This window comes from Dunckerocampus dactyliophorus, chromosome 1, assembly GCF_027744805.1.
Source record: "Dunckerocampus dactyliophorus isolate RoL2022-P2 chromosome 1, RoL_Ddac_1.1, whole genome shotgun sequence".
NCBI lineage: Eukaryota > Metazoa > Chordata > Actinopteri > Syngnathiformes > Syngnathidae > Dunckerocampus > Dunckerocampus dactyliophorus.
Window position 1 is genome coordinate 24,475,661 of NC_072819.1, and position 27,369 is coordinate 24,503,029.

Here is a 27,369-nt window from a genome sequence, read left to right on the forward strand (position 1 = left end):
GGTTTGTTTTGCCACTTCCACTGGAAGTCTTCCAGACTAGTGCTTACAAGTGAGTGGGTGCATAAGCCCGCACTGAAAGCCCAATTACGAAATGCACCGCCCGCCACTGTTTATGCTATCGCATAGTCAATACGCCCACACTCTTAACAACGTCTTTATCCTTTATTTTCGGGGTGGGGTAAGCGCATAACTTGCAGTTCTCTGCGAAAACCCTAGAGGCAATGTTTTCCTGGGTTTGAGCAAACACAATTCTCGTTGACAAGCTGTTCAGCTTCCTGTGTAGTACTAGTAAACAATAGCTGTGCCTCGGGATGCCCAATGATATTGCCCAATTGATATCATTGGCCGATACAGGCAGAAAAATGAGCTATCGTATCATTTTGGTATTGGGTTTTTTTGCTGATATTGATATCGGCGCACGACTGAGTCCTCATCACGCTGCGCCGTACTGCACAGTGCAACAAAGCTTGCTAGCTAAGTATGTCCACGATCTGTAATTATTTCCAAATTTTGCCTTCTGATTGTAAATAGGTCATTTCAAATGACTGTAAAGGGTTGATGGTGGAGTCAAGCATTTTATTATTAATACTTCTAATCTAATATACCTCAGGAAAAATGACCCAGTCACACACAGCTAGTGTGATATGACAAGAAGCAACCAGCGGTACCCACTTATAACCACTTTATAATTTTACTGATTGTATTTTGTACTTTCTTCTTGTACAGATGTTATTGCCACATATAAATGTGCAACTTTCCAAATTGTATTTTGATAGTAGTAGAATATGTTATAATCGTTAACTATGGGTCAGGATTTTTACACAGAATGTTTAAAATGATGATAATATTATGGCACTTTTTGTGTACCTTGTATTGCATACTACAATATTTGTCGTTTTGCACCTTTTTTAAATTTTTTTTAAATGCATCCAGTGGCATCGCAGTAAAAGAATCATCATGTGTTTATTTATCATATAACATGTGACCTGATATTAGTATGAGAGAAGAGCTGCTGCCAGTATTAGTATCTGTTGATAATCAATATTGGTAATGAAGTGCTGGACAATATCAGTACACTCGTCCCTCGTTTAATTGGACCGATAAGTGAATTTCCACGAGGTAGGATTTAATATTAATACATTGAATATTTTTGTAATTTTGTAGACCATAGAAAACTTATTTATGACTTTCTAAATATTTTTTTACCATCTTTAGAGCCCTGTAGACATGAAATAACACCCCTATAGTCACCTCTACACTCCGATTAGTCTTTGTTTACGCTACATTGTGCAAGTGTAATGCACAGCCTGGGGGTCACTGCAGGGACACATGAGATGGCTGCCACTAGCATAGCAAGTTACAGACCTAACTGGTTAGCCTCCAATTTGTTTATTGTAAACTTAAGCTGAAGAAAGTGTTTCAAACAGAGTGGGGAAGAAGGACAAAGTAAGAAGCTTCTTCTTCTGTGACTTCGGCCCAATCTTCAGCCACTCGGGCAAGGAGCACCCACTGGATGACATGTAAAATAGTGACTCGACTCACTAATGAGAAGCGACGAAAGAAGTTTACAGTGGCTATATAAATTCATTTTCATAAATGATACACGGCGAGAACACATTGATAATTCATAGTTAGGTTAAATATCACAAGTTTGCCATATCAATATCTTGTCACATGCGTAATATGGTGTATATACAGTATATACTGCATATAAAAACAGCCTGCATCTCAGCTTTGTATGACAGGTAACAAAGTCTACTGTTTCAGTTTTTGCTGTTTTATGGTTTTCTTGTTTAATTGTATTTTTAGAATATGCTGCGGGCCAATAAAAAAGTTAGCTGCTCCCTGGCCTCATTTGGACACCCCTTTGGACACCCCTTGTCTAATTCTTTTTCTGAATGTTTTGATATAGACTAAAAAGGAGAGCATCGTGGATGGCAGCAAAGGGAGAAAATTGTCTAAAAGCAGCAAGCTGTCAGACACATCCAAAACTGTGAGCCCAATAGAAACACCACCTCCTGACAACATAGAAGCAGGGTAAGAGTGACCAAATAGCAGGGTGTAATGTGTGTATGTATGTATGTATGTATGTATGTATGTATGTATTGTACTTTATTAATCCCACAGCAGGGAAATTCACTTGTTACAGCAGCAAGCAAGATACGCAAGTAAAGAGTACAGTGTAAAGAATACATAGTGACTACAACATGGTTCAGGTGGTGCAGGTGTTGTAGAGCCTGACAGCGGTCGGTATGAAGGACCTGCGGAACCTCTCCTTCTTACACCGTGGGTGTAACAGTCTGCTGCTGAAGGAGCTGCCCAGGGAACCCACAGTGTCATGTAGCGGGTGAGAGGTGTTGTCCATGATGGATGTCAGCTTAGCCAACATCCTTCTCTCCCCCACTTCCTCCACGGAGTCCAGAGGACCGTCCAGGACAGAGCTCGCTCTCCTGATCAGTCTATTGATCCTGCTCCTGTCCCTGTCTGTGCTGCCCCCTCTCCAGCAGCCCACAGCATAGAAGATGGTTGAGGCCACCACAGAGTCATAAAAGGTCCGTAAGAGAGTCCTGCACACACCAAAGGACCTCAATCTCCTCAGCAGGTGGAGGCGACTCTGGCCCTTCTTGTAGAGGGCGTGGGTGTTGACGGACCAGTCCAGTTTGTTGGTAAGGTGAACACCCAGGAATTTGTAGCTGTCTACCAACTCTATGTCCGCACCCTGGATGTTCACCGGTGTGAAGTGAGATGTTTTCCTCTGGAAGTTAATGATCATCTCCTTTGTCTTGCTGGTGTTGAGTTGCAGCTGGTTAAGCTAACTCCAGCTGACAAAGTCCCTGATGACCGTCCTGTATTCCAGATCATTCCCCTCTGAAACACAACCAACAATGGCTGTGTCGTCGGAGAACTTCTGGATGTGACACTGTGTGGAGTTGTGTGTGAAGTCCGAGGTGTAGAGGGTGAAGAGGAAAGGGGAGAGCACCGTACCCTGAGGGGCACCTGTGCTGCAGAGTACCATGTCAGACACACAGTGACAGAGCCTCACATACTGTCGTCTGTTGGTGAGGTAGTCTATAACCCATGCAGTCAGGTGTTGGTCTACTCCCACACTCTCAATCTTCACTCTGAGTAGTGACGGCTGGATGGTGTTAAAGGCACTGGAGAAGTCAAAAAACATGACCCTCACAGCGCTCCCGCTGTCCTCCAGGTGTAGCAGTGATCTGTGCAGCAGGTAGATCACTGCGTCGTCCACTCCGATCCCAGGCCGGTAAGCAAACTGCAGGGGGTCCAGCTGAGTGCCCACCAGGGGTCGCAGGTGCTGCAGGATAATCCTCTCCATGGTCTTCATCAGGTGAGAGGTCAAGGCAACAGGCCTGAAGTGGTTAGGCTCCTTGGGACGCGGTGTCTTTGGGATCGGGACCACACAGGAGGTCTTCCATAGGGCCGTGACTTTCTCCAGGCTCAGGCTGAGATTGAACAAGTGCCTGAGAACTCCACAGAGCTGGTCAGCACAGTTCTTGAGGATTCTAGGGCTGATGCCGTCCGGTCCAGGGGCCTTCCTTGCCTTGATCTTCTTGAGCTGACTTCTCACCTGATCATCAGTTATGGAGAGGGGGGTAGAGGATGGCTGGGATATATCATGTCGACTTATAACTTGCATGCTGAAAAAGTGCAAACACGCCGATATACATATGATATACGATATGTACTGTGTATGTACAATGTACATATAGTACATACTTGTATGTATCCAGTCAGTAAATATATATTTTCTATGTGTATAGCAGGAGGTAGATCTTTTGGACTTGGTCATTTTAAAAGTAGCTCACAGGCTGAAAAAGTGTGAGCACCCCTGCTATATATGGTGAATACATTGTTTCTAGTATCTGAAGCACAATACAAATTGCATTTCAAAACTTTAGAGTTTTTGTAAATCTTCCAAAACACACAATTTTGTAGCATTTAGCTGAATGGGAGCTGAAAGTATAGTCCTATACACCCCCACAATGCTGTCAGCAATCACATCATCAATAGTACAATAGATCATCACTTTTTGTGGGGTTTACCTTCCGGGACACCCGAAAAAATGTCAACTTTTTACACAAGGCTTGCGCCCTCTCTGAGAGGAGTGTCTGGCCAACCAAAATTACCCCAAGACTCAGCCAATAGGTCACAAAAGACCCCACAACAACATCCAAAGAACTGCAGGCCTCACCTACCTCAGTTAAGGTCAGTGTTCATGACTCCACCATAAGAAAGACACTGGGCAAAAACAGCCTGCATGGCAGAGTTCCAAGACGAAAACCACTGCTGGACAAAAAGAACATTAAGGCTCGTCTCAATTTTGCCAGAACATATTGATAATGCCCAAGACCTTTGGGAAAATACTCTGACGAGACAAAAGTTGAACTTTTTGGAAGGTGTGTGTCCCATTACGTAATGCCGCATTTCAGAAAAAGAACATCATACCAACAGTAAAATATGGTGGTAGTGTGATGGTCTGGGGTTGTTTTGCTGCTTGAGTACCTGGAAGACTTGCTGTGATAAATGGAACCATGTATTCTGCTGTCTACCTGAAATCCTGAGGGCGAATGTCCAACCATCTGTTCGTGACCTCAAGCTGAAACCAACTTGGGTTCTGCAGAAGGACAATGATCCAAAACACACCAGCAAGTCCACCTCTGAATGGCTGAAGAAAAACAAAATGAAGACTTTGGAGTGGTCTAGTCAAAGTCCTGACCTGAATCCTATGGAGATGCTGTGGCATGAGCTTAAAAAGGCATTTCATGCTTGAAAACCCACCAGTGTGGCTGAATTACAACAATTCTGCAAAGAGGAGTGGACCAAAATTCCTCCACAGCACTGTAAGAGACCCCATTGCAAGTTATCACAAACGCTTGATTGCAGTTGTTGCTGCTAAGGGTGGCCCAACCAGTTATTAGGTTTAGGGGGCAATCACTTTTTCACACAGGGCCATGTAGATTTGGATTTTTTTTCTCTATTAATAATAAAAAGTGCAATTTAAAAACTGCATTTTGTGTTTAGTTGTGTTGTCACTGACTACTATTTCAATTTTTTTGATGATCTGAAACTTTAAAGTGTGACAAGCATTCAAAAAATAATAAATCAGGAAGTGGGAAAACACTTTTTTCACACCACTGTATGTATATATTTCACTTTGCGTCTCACAGCAACTATTGTGCGCTCAAGGACAATCTCACCGCTTGATGAAAAAAACAGTCAGTGCAGCATAAAGACATAAATATTTAAAAATTTTGTTTTTTCACAGTGTTTGTATCACATTATTACCAACTTAGGGAGAATGAGATGTGTTTTCTGCGCAAAAAAAATAGCTTGTTTTTGGAGAACAAAAATGGAAATTAAAAAAAAGATTTTTTGGACCAAATCTGTGCCAGTTTGCAGGGCCGTGAATGCTGAAGCACAAACGTGCGGGGAGCCACTGTAAACATCAGTGAGCATGTTTTATTTGTAGCAGGCCTGTGCAAAATTCAGAATTCAATTCAACTCAATGGATGTATTAGAATTTTGAATTGACTTCGCCCCACAGGATGTTGAATTGAATTTGAATTACAGGAAGTGGAATTGAATTCAATGCAATTTAGAGAAATGCATTCTCATCACATATCAGTGAGAATGAGATACTTTTAATATGCATTTTTCTTCCAAATGACACTAACAGACTCTTAACATTAAGCATACTCCTTAATGTTGGAAAGTTGAGCAATTTATAAGAAATCAAAGTATAAACCAGCTTTAGTATAAACCTCCAAATATTTATAATTATCATCAATTTATTTGACGAGTGTACTCCAAATGTTTGGACAGCCATTTTAAAGACTTGGATAAAGCAATTATAATCCCCTGGAGTGCCCGCGAGACAGTTTTCTTTCTGAATGAGAAATCCTTTCAAGTTTTAATCTCAAAAGATCTTGTGACAGGAGATTCAAAATAAATTAAATCAGAGGTGTCCAAACTTTTTTCCACCGAGGGCCGCATACGGAGAAATCAAAGGATGTGGTGGTACACTTACAATATTTTTTAATTCTGTAAAAAGGCTTTAAAAAAATATATTATATCATGTTAGGATTTGTGCGCTGCTCTGCTCTCTCTCTCTCTCTCTTTTCTGCTCCCTGCTGCAGCGCACCTCCTGCCACCGAGTCCTAATTGGCACACCTGCAGCTCGTCTGGAAGACGCTCCTGATAAGCAGCAAGCTCTTGCAGCGTGGTGCCAGATTGTTGCGTACCTTCACCACAACTCAGGCTCTACACCTACCTCGTTGCTTCATTCAGCATTCCGTCTCAGCTTTACGCTGCGTCTTCTGTTTTTTATCCCTACACTTGCCTACCGCAGTGTGTTGTTTCTGTTTCCTGGCCTGCCTTGTGTTTTGCATTGTTGCCTTATTAGACTAGTCTTAGTGTTGCCGTTCTACCGCTCCCCGTTTTCGGTTGCTCCTTTTGTTAGCCTTAGTGTTTTTTCCCCGTGATTTCTCCGGTTGAGTTTTTTGTATACCTTTCTTGGTTGTATTTTTGCTCCCTTGTTTGCATTCTGCATTTTTTGTGTGGAATAAATAGTATTACATCACCAAGCGGCTCTCGCATCCTGGGGTTTTAGTTCCGGCCGTGGGCCTACACCTGACAGAACAATCTGGCACCACGCTGCAGGAGCTTGCTGCTTATCAGGAGCGTCTTCCAGACGAGCTGCAGGTGTGCCAATTAGGACTCGGTGGTAGGAGGTGCGCTGCAGCAGGGAGAGAGAGAGAGACAGCAGAGCAGCACACAAATCCTAACATATCAATTGACAAAAACAAGGCATTTTGTTGTTATTAGCTATTAGCATCAGCATTTCACATTCATCTATTGTAACATTGTGCCTTTTTGGTCTATTTGTGCTGCGGGCCAATAAAAATGGCCTGCAAATGGCCCCCGGGCCACACTTTGGACCCCTCTGAATTAACTATTAATATGAAAACCTGAAAAAAAACAAAAAAAGCTCCCTGTTATTTTTTTATACTAATACTTAATTGTTGTACCAGTGTAAAAATGTGTTAATCACTGTTAATGTTAAAACATAAAACCAATACAAATGCCAATTTTAATTTTTAAAGCCATCTTTAAGACAATAAACATAGGCGCCATGTCATTTTCTGACATTAATACTGTTCATATGAAAACCTACAAACAACATAACAACCTTTAAGACAATTGCCAAAGGTGCATTGTCATTATTTTAACATACTTAATTGTCATACAAGCGTAAAAAGAAGTTTTGTTAATAATGGAATGTAAAAACTAGCCAGTTTGGACTTTACTCTTCTTCTGAAACTGTCATGATATTCAATCAACACCTCCGTGAGCATTATCATTTTTGTAAGGCAGAATTTGTAGTTGTACCGTGTACCAAGGTATGCTGGGAGATGAAGTGCTATTCTACCCTTCTAGCCAACAATTTGAAGGTTTTTACAATTTTAATGATCTGTTTTAGGTTTTCAATGTTAATTTGTGATTAAAAAAACAATGACTATACTCAGCTATCTACTATAATGAAGGATTGTGCACATAAAGTCCATGCAATAATATTTGTATAAAATGCATGTTTTAAATATATGCTGTAAAGCTTCATTGTTACATACACCTTAATTATGCATCATGAATTTCATGGAATTTCAATTGTACTTGTGCAATTCGATTTTGAATTGCAGTTCTGCTTTTTGTTTGCAACCGCAATTCAAATTCAAGAACCGAATTGGAATTGAGAGGTCATTCTCAATTCAATTCTGAATTTTGCAGCTATACTGTACATGCCACAACGCACACCATGTTTGACACACGTGGTGTGCTTTGGATAATGAGCTGTTCCTTTCCTTCTCTATGCTTGGCCTTGGACTTAGATTCCATAATATTTGTAATGTTTTCTAGCAAAATCTAATGACTGAATGTTAGCAGTAGTTTGCACATGGTTGTAAATCAGGATTTTCACATATATTTTCACAGACAAAACTGAAGACAGCAAGTGAAAGTGGCAACATAGACGGCATCAGTGTTCAAACTGTTTTTGTTTTTTTTTAAACGCGGTGACAGAGTGAGACGACTGTTTATTTTGTGCTTTGAAATGCTTAGTTTAGGCAAAGAAACATGCAAAATTGGGTTAAATATGCATATTAATATATGTTTGAAAATCCATCATAGCATAGACTGAAGCCACAAAAGTTGAACCATGGAATGTGGTGAGGGACTGTACTCTTGGTTTTCTCTGAATTTTTGGTCATGTATGTTGAATATTAAACACTGTGCCTTGAATTGTATGCATCTGCATGTGGTTTGAAAAGGTATTTTATCCCTTTTTTGGCAATATGGGTAAATGAATTCAAGTGAGCTTGTTGCCATCCTTTTATTCTGCTGGATTCTTATTCCTAGATCTCAGAAGTTTGAGGAGGCAAGGACGTCTTTGCTGCATTCCTTCACCCCACGCTACAATGAGTACACTATCTCCTGCTTTGTGTCAGATGGCGACCCCCCAGCGGAAGATCGGCAGGTTCAGCCAACATGGAGGTAACGCACTGCACCAAGGTTTGATTCACTCAGCAGAAACAGGAGAGGAGAGGACACATTCATGTATTGCTATACATCATCTAAAATTCAGAGCAAAAATGTGTTACATTAGTGTGTGTGTTACATAAGTACAATAAGAAAAACCTATAGTTTTATGGATGTTTATTGCCAACATGGTACTCATCGTCGCAGGAGATACAAACAATATTCATTTGTTTGATTCTTGTGACTGCATTTGTCCAGTGTGTTTGTTTAGTGTACTCATGCTGGCCCTGAACATGCTAGAATCAATATCAAAAACAGTGTTTTTTGGTTCATTATATAAAATTCACACTCTTGATATATTCCTTCATTTCATATGCCCTCAGTCCTCTCAATACACTCTACTTGAAGCTGCAGTGTCCTGCTATACAGCCTCCTCTAGTGGTGACATCCAACAACATCAGAAATTATGCCTTAGATTTCCAGCAAGTGGCAGTAGGTGAGTTCCATTTGGGTTTTTTTTGTTTTTTTAAATGAATCCCAAATATGTAGTGTTGTGTGTTCAATTTACACGATGCTTTTGGGACCTCTAATTTTTAGGAGAGAGAGTGATTAAAAAAGTTGGAGTCCAGAACATTTCAGAGGAATCTTTGGAGGTATATTTTTACTATCAATAATAATTGCAGTTGAAAGTGTCTATTATTATAATAATATTGCTAATATTACATTTTTTATTTAATTTATTTATTTTCTGCCATGTATTCAATCGTGAATAGCTCCTGCTGTTGTGACTCTCATCCAAGGCTAACATGTCACCACTGTTTTTCTTTGCGTGTTTTCAAGCTAAGGTCATCATTGCTGGATATATACGGCCCCTTTTCACTTCTTAATTCTCTCAGAGTCATAACACCTGGAGATAACCACGTTCTGGTATTGGCCTTCTGTCCAACGCTGGAAAAAAGGGTATGTTAAGAGTTGGAACTGTGTTATTTACACCCAGTAGAATCCAGGACACCTATAACTGCATTTCCTCTGAACCGTGTCCTGCCACAGTGCTCACTGTTGGCGCCTACCGTATTTTATTTATACTTACTTCCCCTGGGAGCCATCTTTAGAAATCGCAACATATCTTTCCAACGTTTTGCTGATGATCTTCAAATATACACTGTACGCCACTCCGATCCAACACCAACCGCCTCCACCTCGTTCTTAAATGTACCAAAGAAGTTCAAGCATGGATGGTAGTGTGGCAAGACGAGGTTATGGTTATGGTTTAATTTATTTCGAACATGCATACAGCATACATTGAATGCTTCATGTTACAAGTCACAGTTTCACATGTCCGAAAAGGAGTGGGAAGAAGCAGAGCTTATTTAATCCTACCCCCTCTTTGTATCACATCAATTGCTAATACATACGTATGTGTACATACAAACGCACACATACATATATACACATACACACACTCCTGATCAAAATCTTAAAACCAGTTGAAAAATTGCTAGAATTTGCATTTTGCACATTTGGATCTTATTGAGGTTTTAAGTAGAGCTACAATATGCAAAAACAAGAAGGTCGAGTGAGACAAAAACAATTTGGAGTTTGTAATTTAAACAAAAAAACCAAAAAAATCCAATAGGTTGTTTATCATCTCATCAAAAGTTTAAGACCACAGGTTATGAAAGCCAAAATCTGCTCAAAATGTTCATTTTCTGTCAGCCATTCACACTGTCATGCCCTCCTGATGGCTAAAGCTAAGAAGCTTTCTCTTTTTGAACGTTGTCGTATTGTCGAGCTGCATAAGCAAGGCCTCTCGCAGCATGCCATTGCTGCTGAGGTTGGGCACAGTAAGACAGCCATTCTAAATTTTTTGAAAGATCCTGAGCATTATGGAACAAAAAAGTCAAGTGGTAGACCCAAAAAAATCACACCTGCGCTGAGCCGGAGGATCCGATTGGCTGTCCATCAAGACACAGGGCGGTCTTCCACCCACATTAAGGCCCTTACTGGTGCCGACTGCAGTGCAATAACCATCAGATGGCATCTGCGGGAAAAGAGTTTAAGAAACAAAAAACTAATTCAAAGCTCTCGTCTCCTTCAACACCACAAAACTGCCCGTTTAGACTTTGCCAGGGAGCATCAAACATGGGACATTGAAAGGTGGAAAAAATTTTATTCTCTGATGAGAAAAAATGTAACCTTGATGGTCCAGATGGCTTCCAACGTTACTGTCATGACAAGGAGATCCCACCTGAGATGTTTTCTACCCGGCACAGTGGAGGGGGGTCCATCATGATCTGGGGTGCTTTTTCATTCAGTGGAACACTGGAGCTTCAGGTGGTGCAGAGTCGTCAAATGGCGGTTGCTTACGTGCAGATGTTGCAGCGGGCATCCCTCATGACTGAGGGCCCTCGTCTGTGTGGTAACAGCTGGGTTTTTCAACAGGACAATATGTACATATACACACTATATTTATAAAAAAAAATGCGTACGTACTTATGTACATTATACATGTATATCAGGGATGCATGCACTTTTTCAACATGCAAGTTACAAGTCAAAATGATCTACCTCTTTCTATAAAACACAAGATATATACAATCTAACCGGTAAACTTTGAAATACTATTGTAAATATTGGTTAGTATTTCACATTTTCAAAGCTTACAACTAATCAAAGTAGATGATATTTGATTATATTTATTCAATATGGCAATAAAGATAATTAGACATAATTCCTCAATAGTTGTGTACATAAACTGAGTAATATGTCAGTGAAAATAGCTACGTAGCATTCATCATGTATTACGTCCAGTTAGCATGTGCGAAACAACATTATAGACACTGTATACGAGAAACATATTAAACATATTAAAAACTTTTCAGCAATGGGCACATATTCCAGGTCATCGTGGAATAGTAGTTTAAGAAACGAACTTGGAGAAAGAACATTTCTATATAGAGTTCATGACGGGAAGCACAGCCATGAAACAATTGATTCGTTTTCCTACATAAGTAGCCGCTACAAGTGAACAAATAACTTTTGTTGTAAATATAGGCATCTTACCGCTCAATTTATCCTAGTGGGAATAATAAAGATAAAAGTTGCATTTTCCGTGTGTGGCTGCCGTCATCTGTTCTCCACTTTTTTTATGCCACCGCTGCGGCACAGTTTTCTTGTAAAGCTTTGCTGAAAACTCTTTTTTTCATTGGCATTCAACATTATTTTGTATAGTTTAAGTTTTTAGCTAGAATTTGCTGTCTATGTGTGTCCGTAGTATATTTATTTATAATTTACTTTTTATTGTTATTGTCTATATGGCTTGTGCAGCACTTTGGCCATTCCAGGTTGTTTTAAATGTGCTATAGAAATCAAGTTTGACTTGACTGACTAAAGATCTCTCGATTTTTAGTACTGCGAGACTTTGGAGGTGCGTTGTCAGAAGATGACTCTGGCCCTGACTCTGCATGGAGAGGGTGTGTTTCCTGCTATCACCTGCTCCCACTCTGGAGGTGTCCTTGACTTTGGCTGTGTGCTAGAGAAGGAGAGCACCTCACAAGTCCTGAAGGTGAGCCCACATAAGTTTCACTGAGTTTAAAAAAATGCTAAATGAAATACGTTTGCGTAAAGAAGGATAATTTTGCATCCAAATTTTGCTAATGACCAGTAACTCTGTGTTCATTGTAGCTACAGAATAGCTCGGATGTTGCAGTTGGTTTCAAAGCGCTGTTGTACAGCCTCTTGCCCTCCGAAACACAGGGCGCTGATGAAAAAGTGGCCTTACTTTTGGGTGGTTACACGGACTCCAAGATCCAGCCTGTAGTGGGTAAGATATATTCACACTCCTCTTGGAACGCTTGACAAATTCTATTGGGTTTGTAGACAGGAAGGTAAGTAGGTGGGTAAGTGGCGAGGTAGGTTGGGAGATTTAGAGGTGCAGTAGGTCAGTACAATATCTTACAATGAGTACACCCCTCACATTTAGAGGAGTCAGTGTACAGCTGATGTATTTACTATCCACTGAAATCGATTCAACACACAACCATTATTGTGTAAATAGCTGGCAACACAAAGAGTAAGAAGGTAATTATGATTGTTGACAAAGACGGCAATGTGTCAGCGAGATCAGCACGGACACCAGCTCCGCATTTTGTCACAAGTTATTTCTTGAATTCAGTTGTGTTTCTCACCTTCTCTATTTTGGGTTATTTTGCAACTGTCATCACAAGAAAAGCACAGACTTGTGGCGTTGCAGTGTTAGTTAGCAAAGAACTACAGAATCAACCACTGATGACATCACAGACGGGTGACTCAGCTGACTTCCGGTTCCTGTTTCCATGTATTAGCAAACTAATAGGCTGCTGACAAGGATGGTTTGTGATTAAAAAAAAATACATTAAGAACACAGTTGGACTCAAGCAGTATATTGATAACACAACAAAATGAATGCCATATTGTACGCTAACCGGAAAATGTACGCAAACGAGGGAAAATTTGGGTGTCAATTTTTTACATTAATGAAAAAACATGCTAACTGGGCCGTACACTAACTGAGGTTCCACTGTAATTATAGTTTTACATGCTGAATACAATGTGTAATAATTGTAAATGATGAAAATGTAACTCTTTTGATGCAGTACTTCCTGGCGAGAGCAAATTCAATACTGTTTCTCACCTTCTTTATCAAATTGTTGACACTCGCAACTTTGTTTGCCCCCATGGCGGGTTATTTGGCAGTTGCACTCAATCAAAAATGGACGGACAGTGAGTCAGCAGCACGTGTCAGACTCGTGCCATGGAGGACCAAGACACTGCAATTTGTCTCTCCAACCAGTTTCTCCAGCAGTTGATTTCATTGATGAGCTCCTTCCCTCCAAATGAAGGAGATGTTGATCACTAAAATCACCTGATTTAGTGACCGGATGAAAAGAAAACCTGCAGTGCAGCCCTCCATGGTATGAGCTTGATACCCATGGGAGGGTGATTTGTTTGGGCCCTTGGTTTTGCGGAAAGATAGAGTACAAGTCAAATGGACTAGTTTGTTTGCAATATTGTCTGAATATTGGCCGAAAACTGAGGAAAAATTTTAGATAAAATTTTTTATGAAAACTGGATCATACGAAAAGCATAGATTGACTGTATATTTTGTGTCATGTGCAGGGACCCAAAACTACAACGGACTAAGTGTTTTCGGTGTTGTGCCTGTGGAGGGAAGCATTGCTGCAAGACAAAGCCAGGACATGGTTGTCACCTTTCACCCCGATCACTCCTCTGTCAACTATTCTGATCGACTCACCATTGAGCTCGCCAATAAAGTGACTGAAGACTCACTCACATGACGTGATGATATAATTTTGCCTTAATGAACTAATTTCTTGTGGCTGTGTTTATGTGTCTAGAGTAAGCTGTGTGCTCTGGAACTAAAAGGTGCAGCATCTTCACATAACACGTATTTACAAGGAGGAGACCCTTTGACTGTTCCTGTTGAATCCCTCCTTCCTCCACTAATAACTAGTCCACTTTATCCTGCAGGTGCATTATCTCCCATTTACATCTCCCATTATAGCCAAGTTTTATATATATATATATATATATATATATATATATATATATATATATATATATATATATATATATATATATATATATATATATATATATATATTTGGAGAGTGAATGAGTTACAGCATGTTTCCTCTACAAGTAGTGCAGTTAGCGGAGATGGAAAACCCTGTGCTGGTTTCGTTGCATGCCAGCTACAACATGGGGGCCATCAGACCTGCAGTCAGGGAGCTGAGTGTAGGCTGCATCCGGACCAGTAAGAAGGTATGTACTAAGCATTTCATTAAACTGCTTTGGAGACAATTATCTGCATTCTACATTCATGCTTTTAGGGCAGTGAATTTCACTGGGACAACCTGGCACCCCTGCAGCAGAAGGGCTTCACTGTGGAGCCCAGCAAAGGCTACGTTGAGGCGGGCAACAAACGTACCATCACAATTACGTGGACCCCTCAGAGTGGACACAAGGTGAGGAGTTTACTTTTAGTCAATAGGTACAGTCAAACCTGTCTTAGCGGCCACCTGTATAGAACGGCCACCTGCCTATAGCGGCCACTGAAAAATCCCCCGCAGAAAATTTGCGTGTTATAGATCCTGTGTATTGCAGTCACCTGTCTTAACGCGGCCAGCGGCCACCCATTTTGTATCCCTTGGTCAATATCTGACCGCATATAGCGGCCAAAATGCCGACTCAAGCAGAAGCTTCATGCACGAAAAAGTTTTGTTTTTTAAGCAATGACGCTGTCGTGTGTAGACTTTAATTACTGAGTCGTAGCTCAGTCACAATCATTCACAAGATCCACACAAACTGTCAGTTGTTCCACATTAAAAAAAAACGTCTTCTTTGGAGCTTGTTGCAGACAGTGACACCGTTTATTTCCTGGTGTGAGACAATGTGCACTGGTCAATACTGTAATGCCCCTTGTTGTGGCGAAGGAGAGACTCACGTCACCGATGCACTTTAATTGCTTTATTAACAGCGGTTTATTAACCTAGTAGTTCTTTACAACTTTTATCCGCAGTCCCACAGTGCCCTCTACTGGTCAACATGTAACAGTATAATTATATGTATCGGAAAAGACAACAAGCTTCTAATTACAGACATGTTAATATGTGCATGAACAAATTCAAAATGGCCGCCAACCTGTCTATAACGGTTTGACTGTATTTGTTATTTATTATTATTAGAAATAATAATGTGTGCATGTGTGTGTGTGTGTGTTTGTTCCAGCCAAATGAAGTGGTGCAGATGTGTGTGCCTCTCACAGTAAAGGGTGATGAGATGAAGGTGTACAACGTCACCTTCATGGCTTTAGTGTCCACATCTGTGGACTGATTCCATAAGACAAGAAAATTCATTGTATTTTTTACAATCTATTTATTTTGATTTTTTTCTTTCTTCAATATCTTCTGTAGGTTTAGCCTTCCATGTAGTTTATGCAAACAAATTGTAAACAGTTCTCAGTATGACACAATGCAGTTGTACGCTACTACAAACTGCAACTACAACAATAAACTTTTTAAAATCAAAACTGAGCAATATTTTCTTTGTAAAGGCGTAATATTTGATATATTCCAAATGGGGTGTTTATTTACTTGAACCATAAAGAGGACAGGGCGTTAATTGGAATCAGTCAATAATTTCAGACAGGCTGTTATTTCCGACATTTAAAAACTCATGATTGAAATTTGTAATCGCATTAATCACGGTTTGCAACTACGTCTGAATGATGACCTTTTTACTGTATTTTATTGAAAGAAAGATAAATGACAGGACAGGATTTTATATATTTGTATGTAGTAACCCATTCAATCCCAGCCATTTTTCAAAAGACAACCCCTTCAGTACTGGCCATTTTAGACCTTTTTGACTGACTTTTCAAGGCACACCGACTATTTGGGTTCTATGGTTATATAGACATGGAACCTACCAAAAGAAAGATTAGTCTCTCCTCTTTCATCAGAAAAAAAAGTTGTTTCTACCTTTTTCCGTTCTTTAGTAATCAGCAGTAGAACACAAGCACATTTCAGGAAAGTATCAGTTCCCAGCAAGAAAAGGGAGAAAAACATCTTTTTATGAAAAGATACATTTCAAGCATAACTTTCATCCATCCATCCATTTTCTATGCCGCTTATCCTCATTAAGATCGCGGGGGTATGCTGGATCCTATCCCAGCTGACTTCAGGCAATAGGCGGGGTACACCCTGGACTGGTCGCCAGCCAATGGCAGGGCACATATATACAAACAACCATTCACACTCACATTCATACCTACGGACAATTTAGAGTCGCCAATTAACCTAACATGCATGTTTTTGGAATGTGGGAGGAAACCGGAGAAAACTCACGCATGCACAGGGAAAACATGCAAAGTCCACACAGAGATGCACAGGGATTCGAATCCAAGTCTTCCCGATCTACTGACTGTGTTGCCAACATGCTAACCACTTGGCCACTGTGCTGTCCTTGGTTGGTGCGTCCCTAATTATTTCTTATGGGAACATTTGATTCAATTAGAGCCTAGGTTCCCAAAGTGGTGTACGGTAATTGTGACAGGGGTACGTGAATAAAAATGAAAAACAATTAGTGCCACTCACAATTACGAGTGTCCCTGAACGCCTCACGGCGCAAGGAGAACGCAACAGAAAGGAAGCAGTGCATGAAGTTGTTCATTGCTCTGTGTGCACCATATGAACAAATAAGTAAGTTTGGTGATTAGTCTTGAAGATTTCATTTATGTTGGTGTTCCAATCCCCACACGGCGCAGCGGTGAAAGCCTTCACTGTGAGTGGGGATTCTCTGGAAAATGAGGCTTTATCATTGGTTGTATTTATGTACTTGGGATACTTCTATCTCAAGATTGTTAAACGTTCCCCTTCAGTTTGGTGCTAAATTAACACGCAGGCTTAAACCATAGCCATCGTAGGTGGACTAAAAAATGATGCACAAATTCAAGCCAACATCAGGCGGGAATAAAATATATGTAGGATGATTACTTATCTATTTATCATTGCTCATGGCAAACTTTGTCAAAATGTTTCCATGCAAAATACACATTTTTGACCCGGAATTACTTTAAAATTCATTAAACAATTATGATCACTATTTCAAGTTAATTCTGATAAAAATGTTTTATGTTTTTAAGTGTGCAGGAATAGGGGGTACATGGCGTCCAGTCAAATGTCTGAAGGGGTACGCCACTGTAAACCACTGAGTTAAAGTATATTTTGGTTTGAGTTGGACATTCTGGAAGAGATTAATGATGCTAACCGAGGATCCACTGTACTTGAAGTGCAGCTCCTACTATCTCAACTATAAAACTACATAAGGGGGTTGCCGAGAGTCACAGCGATTCTCCAGCATTTCATTTGATTAATTTCATTGGGGCATTTTTTTCGGTAGCTCTTTTCGGTAAAAGATCTTCCTACTATTGAAGGGCCAGTGAATAATACTGTCAAATTTGTATGACATATACAGTATTTTCAAGAGTTTATTTTTTTTGCATTATTTCCGGACAAAATGAAATAAAATAAGCAATAAGTCCTATCTTGGAATGTTGAAAAATCTGAAAGCACTTTCTGAATCCTGCACCTTTATTTAGATTTGCACTAATTTGTGAAGTCTAATAAGTTCTGCACTACGGTTTCTTGGAAATCAGTTTTTGTGTAATCCCGCTTCCAAACAAACCATGATGAAACGGAACCTGTTGCATTTCTAATGTTTTTTTTGTGTGTTCATTTGTGAAATAGGAAATTGCAACAACAGCACAGCGGTTGAGTGGCATTTGCCTCGCTGCAAGAATTTCACAGGTTTGAACCTTTCTTTGTGGCGTTTGCATGTTCTCCCAGCGTTCTTACTGGAGACTCTGGTTTTCTCTCACAGTCCAAAGGCATGTATTTGTAAATTCCCAATGTCAGTCCTGTGATTGATAGCTGGGATTGGCTCCAGCCACCACCCTACAAGGGATATCCAGTGGAACTGGATGAAGTGTTAGATGCAGCTCTTATGTTCTTTCATGGCTATTGGAAACTGATTCCAGCAGAGGGCGTAGGTGAGCGCGTGAGAAATACCATGATTGGGTGTGTCAGCTGATGTGTGCAGAACCATGAAGGCAGAGGCAGGGCTCACACTCAGGCCAAACAAAAATTAGTCTATGAAATGGGAAATAATGAACTGACATTTGTAATTATAGTTAGATTTATTACAAACTGTATACTATACTATTTAAAAAAAAATCCAACAACAGTTATCTTAAACCTCAATGGAATAGAACGTCCTTTTATGCCATTCGTAACGCGATGTTTGTCCTACTATCTACTATATTAACACCTCAAAATGATAGCTGTGGACGAAGCCACGGTGGCCGACAGGGGCGAACACACAGCAACATCCAAACGCTCCAAACAGAGAAATGACCAAAAACTGACACACACACTGTAAAACACTGCAAAATGCTGCAATCACATAAAGGCTGCGGGATCAAAAACAAAAACACTGCAAATGCCAAAAACACACACAAACCCCCAAAGCAAATGCATGAGAAAATGCTACAACTTCACTGAACAAAATGGAAGTTAGCCAGGCTACCAGGAAGTTAGTTATTTTTATTGCAGCGTTTTCCCGTTGCATGTTTCATGGAGCGTGTGTGCTTTTGGTTTTGGATCATTTCTGTGTTTGGAGCATTTGGCCATTGCTGGGCGTTTTCCCCTGTCGGCCAACAAAACTAGACTTCGCACAGTATCCCATTGCTGGATATTGGCTAAATAATCATTATTTTCTGTTCTATGCATGTGAACAGCAGATGTCAGTAGTGTCTCGATGTAGTCCAATGACCTCGCTCTTCTCTTCCCACAGATACATGCTGTAAGCATATATCAAGAGATTGTAGGAGATTATACCAAAGCAGATTAATGCACCCCAACCTGCCTATAAAAAGCAAGGTCATTATGAGCTTAGTCTGTCGTAATGCTGTTCGCTGTTTTTTACCAAGCGTGTATTACATCATATTACACGATATTTGCGTTGTTATTTTGCTACTTTTTCTAATCTGATTTCTCATCTGATCTCTCTGGCGCTAATGCGGAGAGATAGTGCTACTTACTGTCTCTGACTGTGGTGTGCAGCCTGGACCAACACATAACAGTATGTTGGCATATACAGTGGTACCTCGGTTTTTGTTACTAATTCATTCCAAAAGGTGCGACAAAAACCGATACGAATGAAAACCGAGGCAATTTTTCCCACATAAAATATTGTAAATCCATCTAATCCATTCCAGATACCCAAAAATATTAACAAGAAATACAATTTAAAGAGAATAATTATAGTTTTTCATGCAGAAAACAATGCGAAATAATTCTAAATGACGAACGGATGGAACATATCGTTGATGCGGACTTCCTGTACATTCTGAGATCGAATTCAATAGTGTTTTTCAACTTCTTTATCAAATTGCTGGCACTAGCAACTTTCTTCGGCCCCATGCATGGCGGTTATTTACCAGTTGCACTCAATAAATAAAGCACGGACAGTGAGTCAACAAATCGTAGGGTGTTTTGTTTGGACACTCGATTTTGCGGAACGATATAATACAGGGCAAACGGACTAGTTTGTTACATGCAATGTTCTATGAAAATGGGGGCTTACAAAAACCGAGCCAGGAGTATTTGGACATCAATTGATTTGTATTAGTGAGGAGGGGATTGAAGTGTTTGAAGCGAACTTTGAGCTTTAATTTATGACAGAAAAAACAAAAACGTTGTCTGCGTCTCTGTCCACATACTTGTGGACATGCAACTATATCAACTACAACATTTGGTACAACTGATCAGTCTAATAGAGCCAATACAAGAGCTGTATAAAATACAATAATGCTCAGTTTTAAGTATTTGATTAATCATTATGGGCCTGCAAGCAAAGCGCAGCAGCCCATAATACTACCCAAAATGTACAGGTATTCTTTATTTATTATGGGCCTGCAGTTGAAAGCGGAGCAGCCCATACTACTATTCCTAATTTATTCTTTATTTATTTATTAAAATAATGATATCTTATTCTAATAAATATTTGGGACTTGTAATTTAAACAACAAAAAAAACTGAAATAGGTTTATCAGCTGATCAAAAGTTTCAGACCACAGGCTATAAAAGCCAAAATCTGCTCCAAATGTTCATTTTCTGTCAGGCATTCACACTGTCATGCCCTCCTGATGGCTAAAGCTAAGAAGCTAAGAAGCTAAGAAGAACGTTGTCGTATTGTCGAGCTGCATAAGCAAGGCCTCTCGCAGCGTGCCATTGCTGCTGAGGTTGGGCACAGTAAGACAGTCATTTTACATTTTTTAAAGATCCTGAGCTTTATGGAACAAAAAAGTCAAGTGGTAGACCCAAAAAAAAATGACACATGCGCTGAGCCGGAGGATCCGATTGGCTGTCCATCAAGACACAGGGCGGTCTTCCACCCACATTAAGGCCCTTACTGGTGCCGACTGCAGCGCAATAACCATCAGACGGCATCTGCAGGAAGAGTTTAAAAAACAAAAAAGGAATTCAAAGACCTCGTCTCCTTCAACGCCACAAAACTGCCCGTTTAGACTTTGCCAGGGAGCATCAAACATGGGACATTGAAAGGTGGAAAAAAGTTTTATTCTCTGATGAAAAAAAATGTAACCTTGATGGTCCAGATGGCTTCCAACGTTACTGGCATGACAAGGAGATCCCACCTGAGATGTTTTCTACCCGGCACAGTGGAGGGGGGTCCATCATGATCTGGGGTGCTTTTTCATTCAGTGGAACACTGGAGCTTCAGGTGGTGCAGGGTCGTCAAACGACGGGTGCTTACGTGCAGAGGTGGCAGCGGGCATCCTTCACGACTGAGGGCCCTCGTCTGTGTGGTAACAGCTGGGTTTTTCAACAGGACAACGCTGCAGTTCACAATGCTCGCTTGACCAAGGACTTCTTCAGGGAGAATAACATCACAACTACACTCTAACACATGGAACATTTGGGGATGGATGGCAAGGGAAGTTTATAAAAATGGCCATCAGTTCAAGACAGTTGATGCCCTTCGTGAAGCCATCTTCACCACTTGGAGCAATGTTCCCACTAGCCTCCTGGAAACACTCGCATCAAGCATGCCCAAAGCAATTTTTGAAGTGATTAACAAGAACGGTGGAGCTACTCATTACTGAGTCCTACTGAGAACATTCTTTGTTCTGGTTTGGAGAGTTTTTTGTTATTTTTTGAGCGATGATCTTAAACTTTTGATCAGCTGATAAACAGCTTATTTCATTTAAATTGTTGTTTTCAATAAATTACTTTTTCAAAATGCTTTTTGTCTCACTCCCCCTTCTTGTTTTTGCATATTGTAGCTCTACTTAAAACCTCATTAAGATCCAAATGTGCAAAATGCAAATTCTAGCAGCATATATATCCCCGACAAAACTCACAATGTCGACTAAACGCTCTGCACCGACAAAGGCACCTGCAGTTGCACCCAAAAGGCAGACAAAGATGCACAAAAAGTGGAATTCCGGACATGCTGAAGGAAGGTAGAACTTGCGCAGCTGTAGTGCGCCATTACGGAATAAATTAATCTTCGGTTCGTACCGTAAGGAAAATAACATAAGGACAACAGCAGCAATACATTTTAACATGGATGCACTGTTGCTTCCCTTAGCAGCTCCTTCAGCAGCAGACTGTTACACCCACGGTGTAAGAAGGAGAGGTTCCGCAGGTCCTTCATACCGACCGCTGTCAGGCTCTACAACACCTGCACCACCTGAACCATGTTGTAGTCACTATGTATTCTTTACACTGTATTCTTTACTTGCGTATCTTGCTTGCTGCTGTAACAAGTGAATTTCCTCGCTGTGGGATAAATAAAGTACAAATACAATACAAAAAGGGGTTTAACTGTCCGCAACAAGGAAAGGCTGCCTTTGCGGATGCCGGGGTAGAGGCATACGTGAACAAATTTAAAGCCATCAATGAGGAAAGGGGATATAAGCCTGAACAAATTTTTAATATGGATGAGACAGGTTTATTTTGGAAACACTACATCGCTGATTCAGCCCATGGACCAAAGCGCTTTCAAGGCCCTCTGTATACGCAACATATATATATTGCCTGAGAAAAGTGTATAAAGTGTGTGGTGAGGGTTTTACAGCCTTAAAACATATATAATAAACAAAAAAACATATCCTGTAAACAAAAAAAACATACACTGTAAATGAAAAAAACATATACTGTAAACAAAAAAAAACATATACACTAGGTCCCCAATTTACGAACACCCGACTAGCGAACATTCGCGGTTACGAACACAAGCCGACTGGTCTATATTTTATTTTATTTTGCCTTGTAGTCGCTCAATCAGTATTTATACTGCTACTGTACATGCTAGACCAGTAGAGGGCACTGTGACACTGCTAATGGGACCAACAGAGGAAGAGTTAGACGCTAGGGAAGATAAAGCTAAATCGAAAGCTAAATTGTAGCTCTATGATACAACCCGGACAGAGCGTGTGATTAAAGTTTATGAAGAGTTAATAGGCCTGCTTAATTCTACACCACCCACAGAACACTACCTCTTTTAGAAGAGTCTAAGGACAACGACGATTTGTCCTTTTTTTCAATAACTCCTCCTCCTCCTCCTCCATCACAACGACGTATGCTCGACCACTCCTCTTCAAAGGTAAATAACGTTTATCATTACGTATTATTATATCATTTTTTTTATTGTTTTTTTCATTAATTATTCTCCTTTAATATTACTACTGCATCTAAACTCATATTTACATACATACACATATACTGTATATGTATACACGTACATGTAGTACCTATATAATTGGTAATATTACCTTTTCCCCTACTTAAGAACAATTCGACATAAGAACGGTCGTCTGGAACCAATTGTGTTCGTAAGTCGGGGACCTAATGTATAATAAATGATAAAACATATTCCATAAACGAAAAAATATATCATGAAAAAATTGTTGGTTCCAGTTCAGTACAGTTGAATGTTGGTTACAGAGCAGTGTCTTTAGAGGCTGTGCAGGTTAGTACAGATAGTCTAGTCACATGGATGACTTATTTTATATAGAGACTGTCAATTGTTATTTGAACAGTTTATTAGCCTTGGGTGTTATTAAGATGTGAATGTTTTAATAATCATTCAATTGAAGCAATGTCACCACTTTTAAGCCATTTTTCTCCATCATACAAAATCAACATGTGGTCTCATCTTCGCCAGAAAGCTTCAATTCAGGCAATAACTTATTCCTCAGGGAAATTCCCCGAAGCCTTTAGCTTTAAACAGCTTCATAACACATGCATGCAGACTGGGAGTGTAACCAAGGGCAACCTAATCTCAGCAGCATTAAACCTAGGGCCAGATGAGTCCCAGTGGAAACTCACACCCAGAGAGACTCTCTTGCATGACGAGCAAACACACACACACACAACACACTGGGGTTGGTGTTTTCATAAATGACATGTGGTTAGCAGAAAAACAAACTTGCACGGGTATACATTCAAATGAACAACACATATCATTCTACTTTTCTGTTATTCCAACTTTCTACTATAAGTACGTCATATTCAGTATGATACATGCATTTTAAGCTAATGGGCTTTAAGATGATCTTGTGTAATCATCCCCCATTAGACGGTACACACACAGTTTTCCCAAAAGACAACAAAGTGTTCCACGTCTCCATGTAACGCTTTAACCCAGTGAACATTATTAACCCCTCCTCTGAGCACTACAAGCCATAATGATGGAGGCATCTCTGTGCCAAAGTGCTGGTCCTCCCCACCAAGGAAGTTAATCCCTGATGGTTGCTCATCTTGATCTAGACTACAGGGGCATTGCATGAAACGACATATACAAAGGTCTAATACTATCATAAAGTACATTTCAGGACATCTTTCCTACCATTTAGTTTGTTAAATGTGTCGCACACCATCTGTTTTGTCTTGCAAATAAACTCAGTCCTGGATGTAGCGGTTGTTGTGGTTATGTAAATACAATTGTCCTGTTCTCAGGTACTGTATATTGACATGTATAAAACACTCTGGGCCATTGTCATTGTGTCCCAAGGACTAAAATACACTCAAATACCTACTCATGTTCACACGGAGAGTCTGGTGACATGCATGTTGGGAGGAAGAACACACAAAAACATGTAAACTCAACCCGGATTTGAACTTGGAACCTTTTTGCAGCTAATACACTGTGCTGTCTTTCCAAAAGCATACCTGGTCAAATAGGAAAGCTCCTCAAAAGGTTCCTGTGTAGGAAAAGGGGCTCATGTGAGCAATATAGGGAGGATGTAGAAACAATTAAATCTGATTCAATGGCTAGCTAGTGTTTTGAGGCAATACCATGACTTCATTTTGTTATTGTTTTCTAATTAGGTACAGTATATTTCAAGGTCCTTGGGAAAAGACATTGCTGCTGTCTACTGTCGGACTAATCATAAGTTATTTGGGAGCACAATACAGTAGAGGGCCGCAGGGTGGCCTAGTGGTCAGCATGTTGGCCACATGGGGAAAATCTGGGTTCAAATCTCTGTTTGGGCATCTCTGTGTGGAGTTTGCATGTTCTCCCCGTGCAGGCGTGGGTTTTCTCCGGGTACTCCGGTTTCCTCCCACATCCCTAAAACATGCATGCTTGGTTAATTGGAGACTCTAAATTGTCCGGAAGTATGAATGTGAGAGTGAATGGTTGTTTATCTATATGTGCTCTGTGATTGGCTGGCGACCAGTTCAGGGTGTACCCCGTCTCTCGCCAAAACTCAGCTGGGATAGACTCCAGCATACCCCCGCGACTCTAGTGAGGACAAGCGGTATAGAAAGATTCAAGAGATTCAAGATTCAAGAGAGTTTTATTGTCATTCAGAAAATCAATCATCAGATTGATAGCATGCAAGGTTGATTCTCAGCACTTCCAAAATGTATTTATTTCTGCTATTCAATCATTTCTTTGTTACGCTAATTATATATGAAGGGAAACATTGTTGATTGTGGGTTCATATCTCTGGAACATCTTTGTGTGGAGTTTGCATGTTCTCCCTGTGCATGTGCGGGTTTTCTCCGAATACTCCGGCTTCCTCACACATTCCAAAAACATGTATCCTAGGTTAATTGGAGAATCTGAATTCTTTGTCTAAATGTGCCCTGTGACTGGCTAGCGAGCAGTGCGGGCCGTACCCTGCCTCTCATCCAAAGACAGCTGGCATAGGCTCCAGCATACCCACAACCCTAGTGAGGACAAGCGGTATAGAAAATAGTTGGATGGATGGGAAACATTGCTGTGTAGCACCATAGCGCCCTCATTAACTTCACAAAGGAACATCATGAGACACTAGAGGCAATAAAAATGTAGCATTGTTCGATTTTGAATTTGTACATACATCAAACTGTTGTTATGTCAGGGGTAAATTTGCTTTGAAAAGTCGTATTTCAGTGGATAAATGCAAATAGTGGATCTACTTTCATGGAAAAAATTATTAAACCACCCTTGTTTCTTCAGTTTCTTGTTCATTTTAATGCCTGATACAACTAAAGGTACCTTTGTTTGGACAAACATAACACGAACAACAAAAATAGCTCATAAAAAGTTTTTGGCAGTAAAATGCTATAGCTATTCATGTAAGAACTTTTTTTTTGGTTATTATCAAGAAAACCATAGACATCATCTCTTAAATTAAACTCTTATGAGCCATATTTGTTGTCATCATTATATTTGTCCAAACAAATGTACCTTTAGTTGTACCAGGCATTAAAATGGATCAATAAACTGAAGAAACAAGGGCGGTCTAATATTTTTTTCCATCACTGTATGGAGTTACCAAAGATTGCAGTTTTTCCGGATTTTTTGAAGTGATCGCCGACCCTTGGACGTACGTTGTGACGCTCCCTGAGCGTGGGGTTTCCCAGAGCTGAGTGCAGGGTTACCGCGCCCATCTATGCCGTTTGATGGCCGCAGGAAGAAGCTGCTGAGATTCGGAAGCCAGGAAGAAAAGGAGGGACGACGTCGACGAAGTTGGACGAGGGAGGTTGTTTTCATTTCGCCGTGAAGGTGGAATTTGTGGTGGCTTCGGAGAGCGACTCAGAAAGGCTTATTTTGGGGTGAAAGACCGCCTCGTATCTGCTCGACTGTGCCGGTGTCTCCCCCCTCCTCCTTCGGCGGGTCAAAAACCGGGTTCGGGGAGTGCCGCTCCTCGCTGGCAACATCTGAGAGAGGAGAGACCAGCTTGTTTTTGCCAGCTAATGTGATTTAAAGCACGGATAGCATTTGAAAGAAGGTAAGGACTTTAATATTTTAAACGTTACATTATACTGTGGTGTGCTAGAGCAAAGAAGGCAGAGTAAGCTTCTCGGTTAGTTAGTTGTCGTTAGCCTGCCTCTAGCTAACGGTTAGTAGGAATGGGTGTGGGTCTCGGTGTAAAGTAGCATACTTTGATCGGATTGATGATTATTAACTGAACATTCATCCATATTTTATATCAAATATTACCATAGAGTGGAAACTGTGCAGCTGTTAATTAGCATTTAATCGATGACTGTAGGTTAACCAGGATGCCATTTTGTAGCCTGGTTTAACTAACGAGCGTTAATTCTAATCCTGGGGATTCTTGACAGTGTATATCCACCCTACTTGCTAGTTGCCAACAGATCGATAATCTGGCCCACGTTACCCACGTCTTTTCTACACCTAAAGCTAGTACCCGTCTTATATGCTAATAAACTCACCCCAATTAAACTTCTAAACTCTCTTTTTACAAGTGCAACTGTTTGCGCAAATGTTTTTCAAACGATTGAATTCGGTCCCCGTCCTGTCATAGCATCATGCAGTTGACAACGAAGCGAAGTCTAAAAATGGCTACTTCGCCAAGCAGAGCCACCGCCACCACCGCCCCCTGTTTTTCCGTATCGAGTCCATGCAATCTAGCAGGCCAGCAGTCTGCAGCCTGGCCTAGCTCATATAATTGTGTGTAGCTTTATCGTGACAAAACTGGGCCCTGGTGTTCCATTTAGTACATTTTAGTGACTTCTGTCGAGGATCGGTTTGCCTAAATCTGAAGCATTTGCACCGCACAGATTATTTGCTTACTGTAGTAATTTAGTCAAATGTATTCAGTTAACCAACGCTTAACTGAACCGAGGCTGTAATAGTAGGGTATGGTGAAGGTAGATTCGATCAGACTTGCACAAGAAGGGGGAATCGGTAGCTAGCCTAATTAGCGTTTAG

General features: G+C 40.5%; 2 protein-coding genes across 3 annotated transcripts in view; both read left to right on the forward strand.

Moving 5' to 3' along the window:
- cfap74 (cilia and flagella associated protein 74) overlaps nucleotides 1–15,458 on the forward strand; it is an 88,482-nt gene extending 73,024 nt beyond the window's left edge. Inside the window, exons 28-39 of the mRNA XM_054780615.1 lie at nucleotides 1,913–2,037; nucleotides 8,434–8,568; nucleotides 8,937–9,049; nucleotides 9,151–9,206; nucleotides 9,394–9,513; nucleotides 11,963–12,118; nucleotides 12,238–12,376; nucleotides 13,711–13,865; nucleotides 13,950–14,082; nucleotides 14,258–14,376; nucleotides 14,445–14,579; nucleotides 15,343–15,458. Of these exons, the coding sequence (XP_054636590.1) occupies nucleotides 1,913–2,037; nucleotides 8,434–8,568; nucleotides 8,937–9,049; nucleotides 9,151–9,206; nucleotides 9,394–9,513; nucleotides 11,963–12,118; nucleotides 12,238–12,376; nucleotides 13,711–13,865; nucleotides 13,950–14,082; nucleotides 14,258–14,376; nucleotides 14,445–14,579; nucleotides 15,343–15,447 (1,491 nt within the window). The 3' untranslated portion in view covers nucleotides 15,448–15,458. The remainder of the gene's footprint in view (nucleotides 1–1,912; nucleotides 2,038–8,433; nucleotides 8,569–8,936; nucleotides 9,050–9,150; nucleotides 9,207–9,393; nucleotides 9,514–11,962; nucleotides 12,119–12,237; nucleotides 12,377–13,710; nucleotides 13,866–13,949; nucleotides 14,083–14,257; nucleotides 14,377–14,444; nucleotides 14,580–15,342) is intronic.
- Nucleotides 15,459–26,056: 10,598 nt separating this feature from the next.
- gnb1a (guanine nucleotide binding protein (G protein), beta polypeptide 1a) overlaps nucleotides 26,057–27,369 on the forward strand; it is a 44,516-nt gene continuing 43,203 nt past the window's right edge. For both annotated transcript variants that reach the window (XM_054773533.1, XM_054773515.1), the window contains exon 1: nucleotides 26,057–26,422. The gene's annotated coding sequence lies outside the window, so the exon portion shown is untranslated. The remainder of the gene's footprint in view (nucleotides 26,423–27,369) is intronic.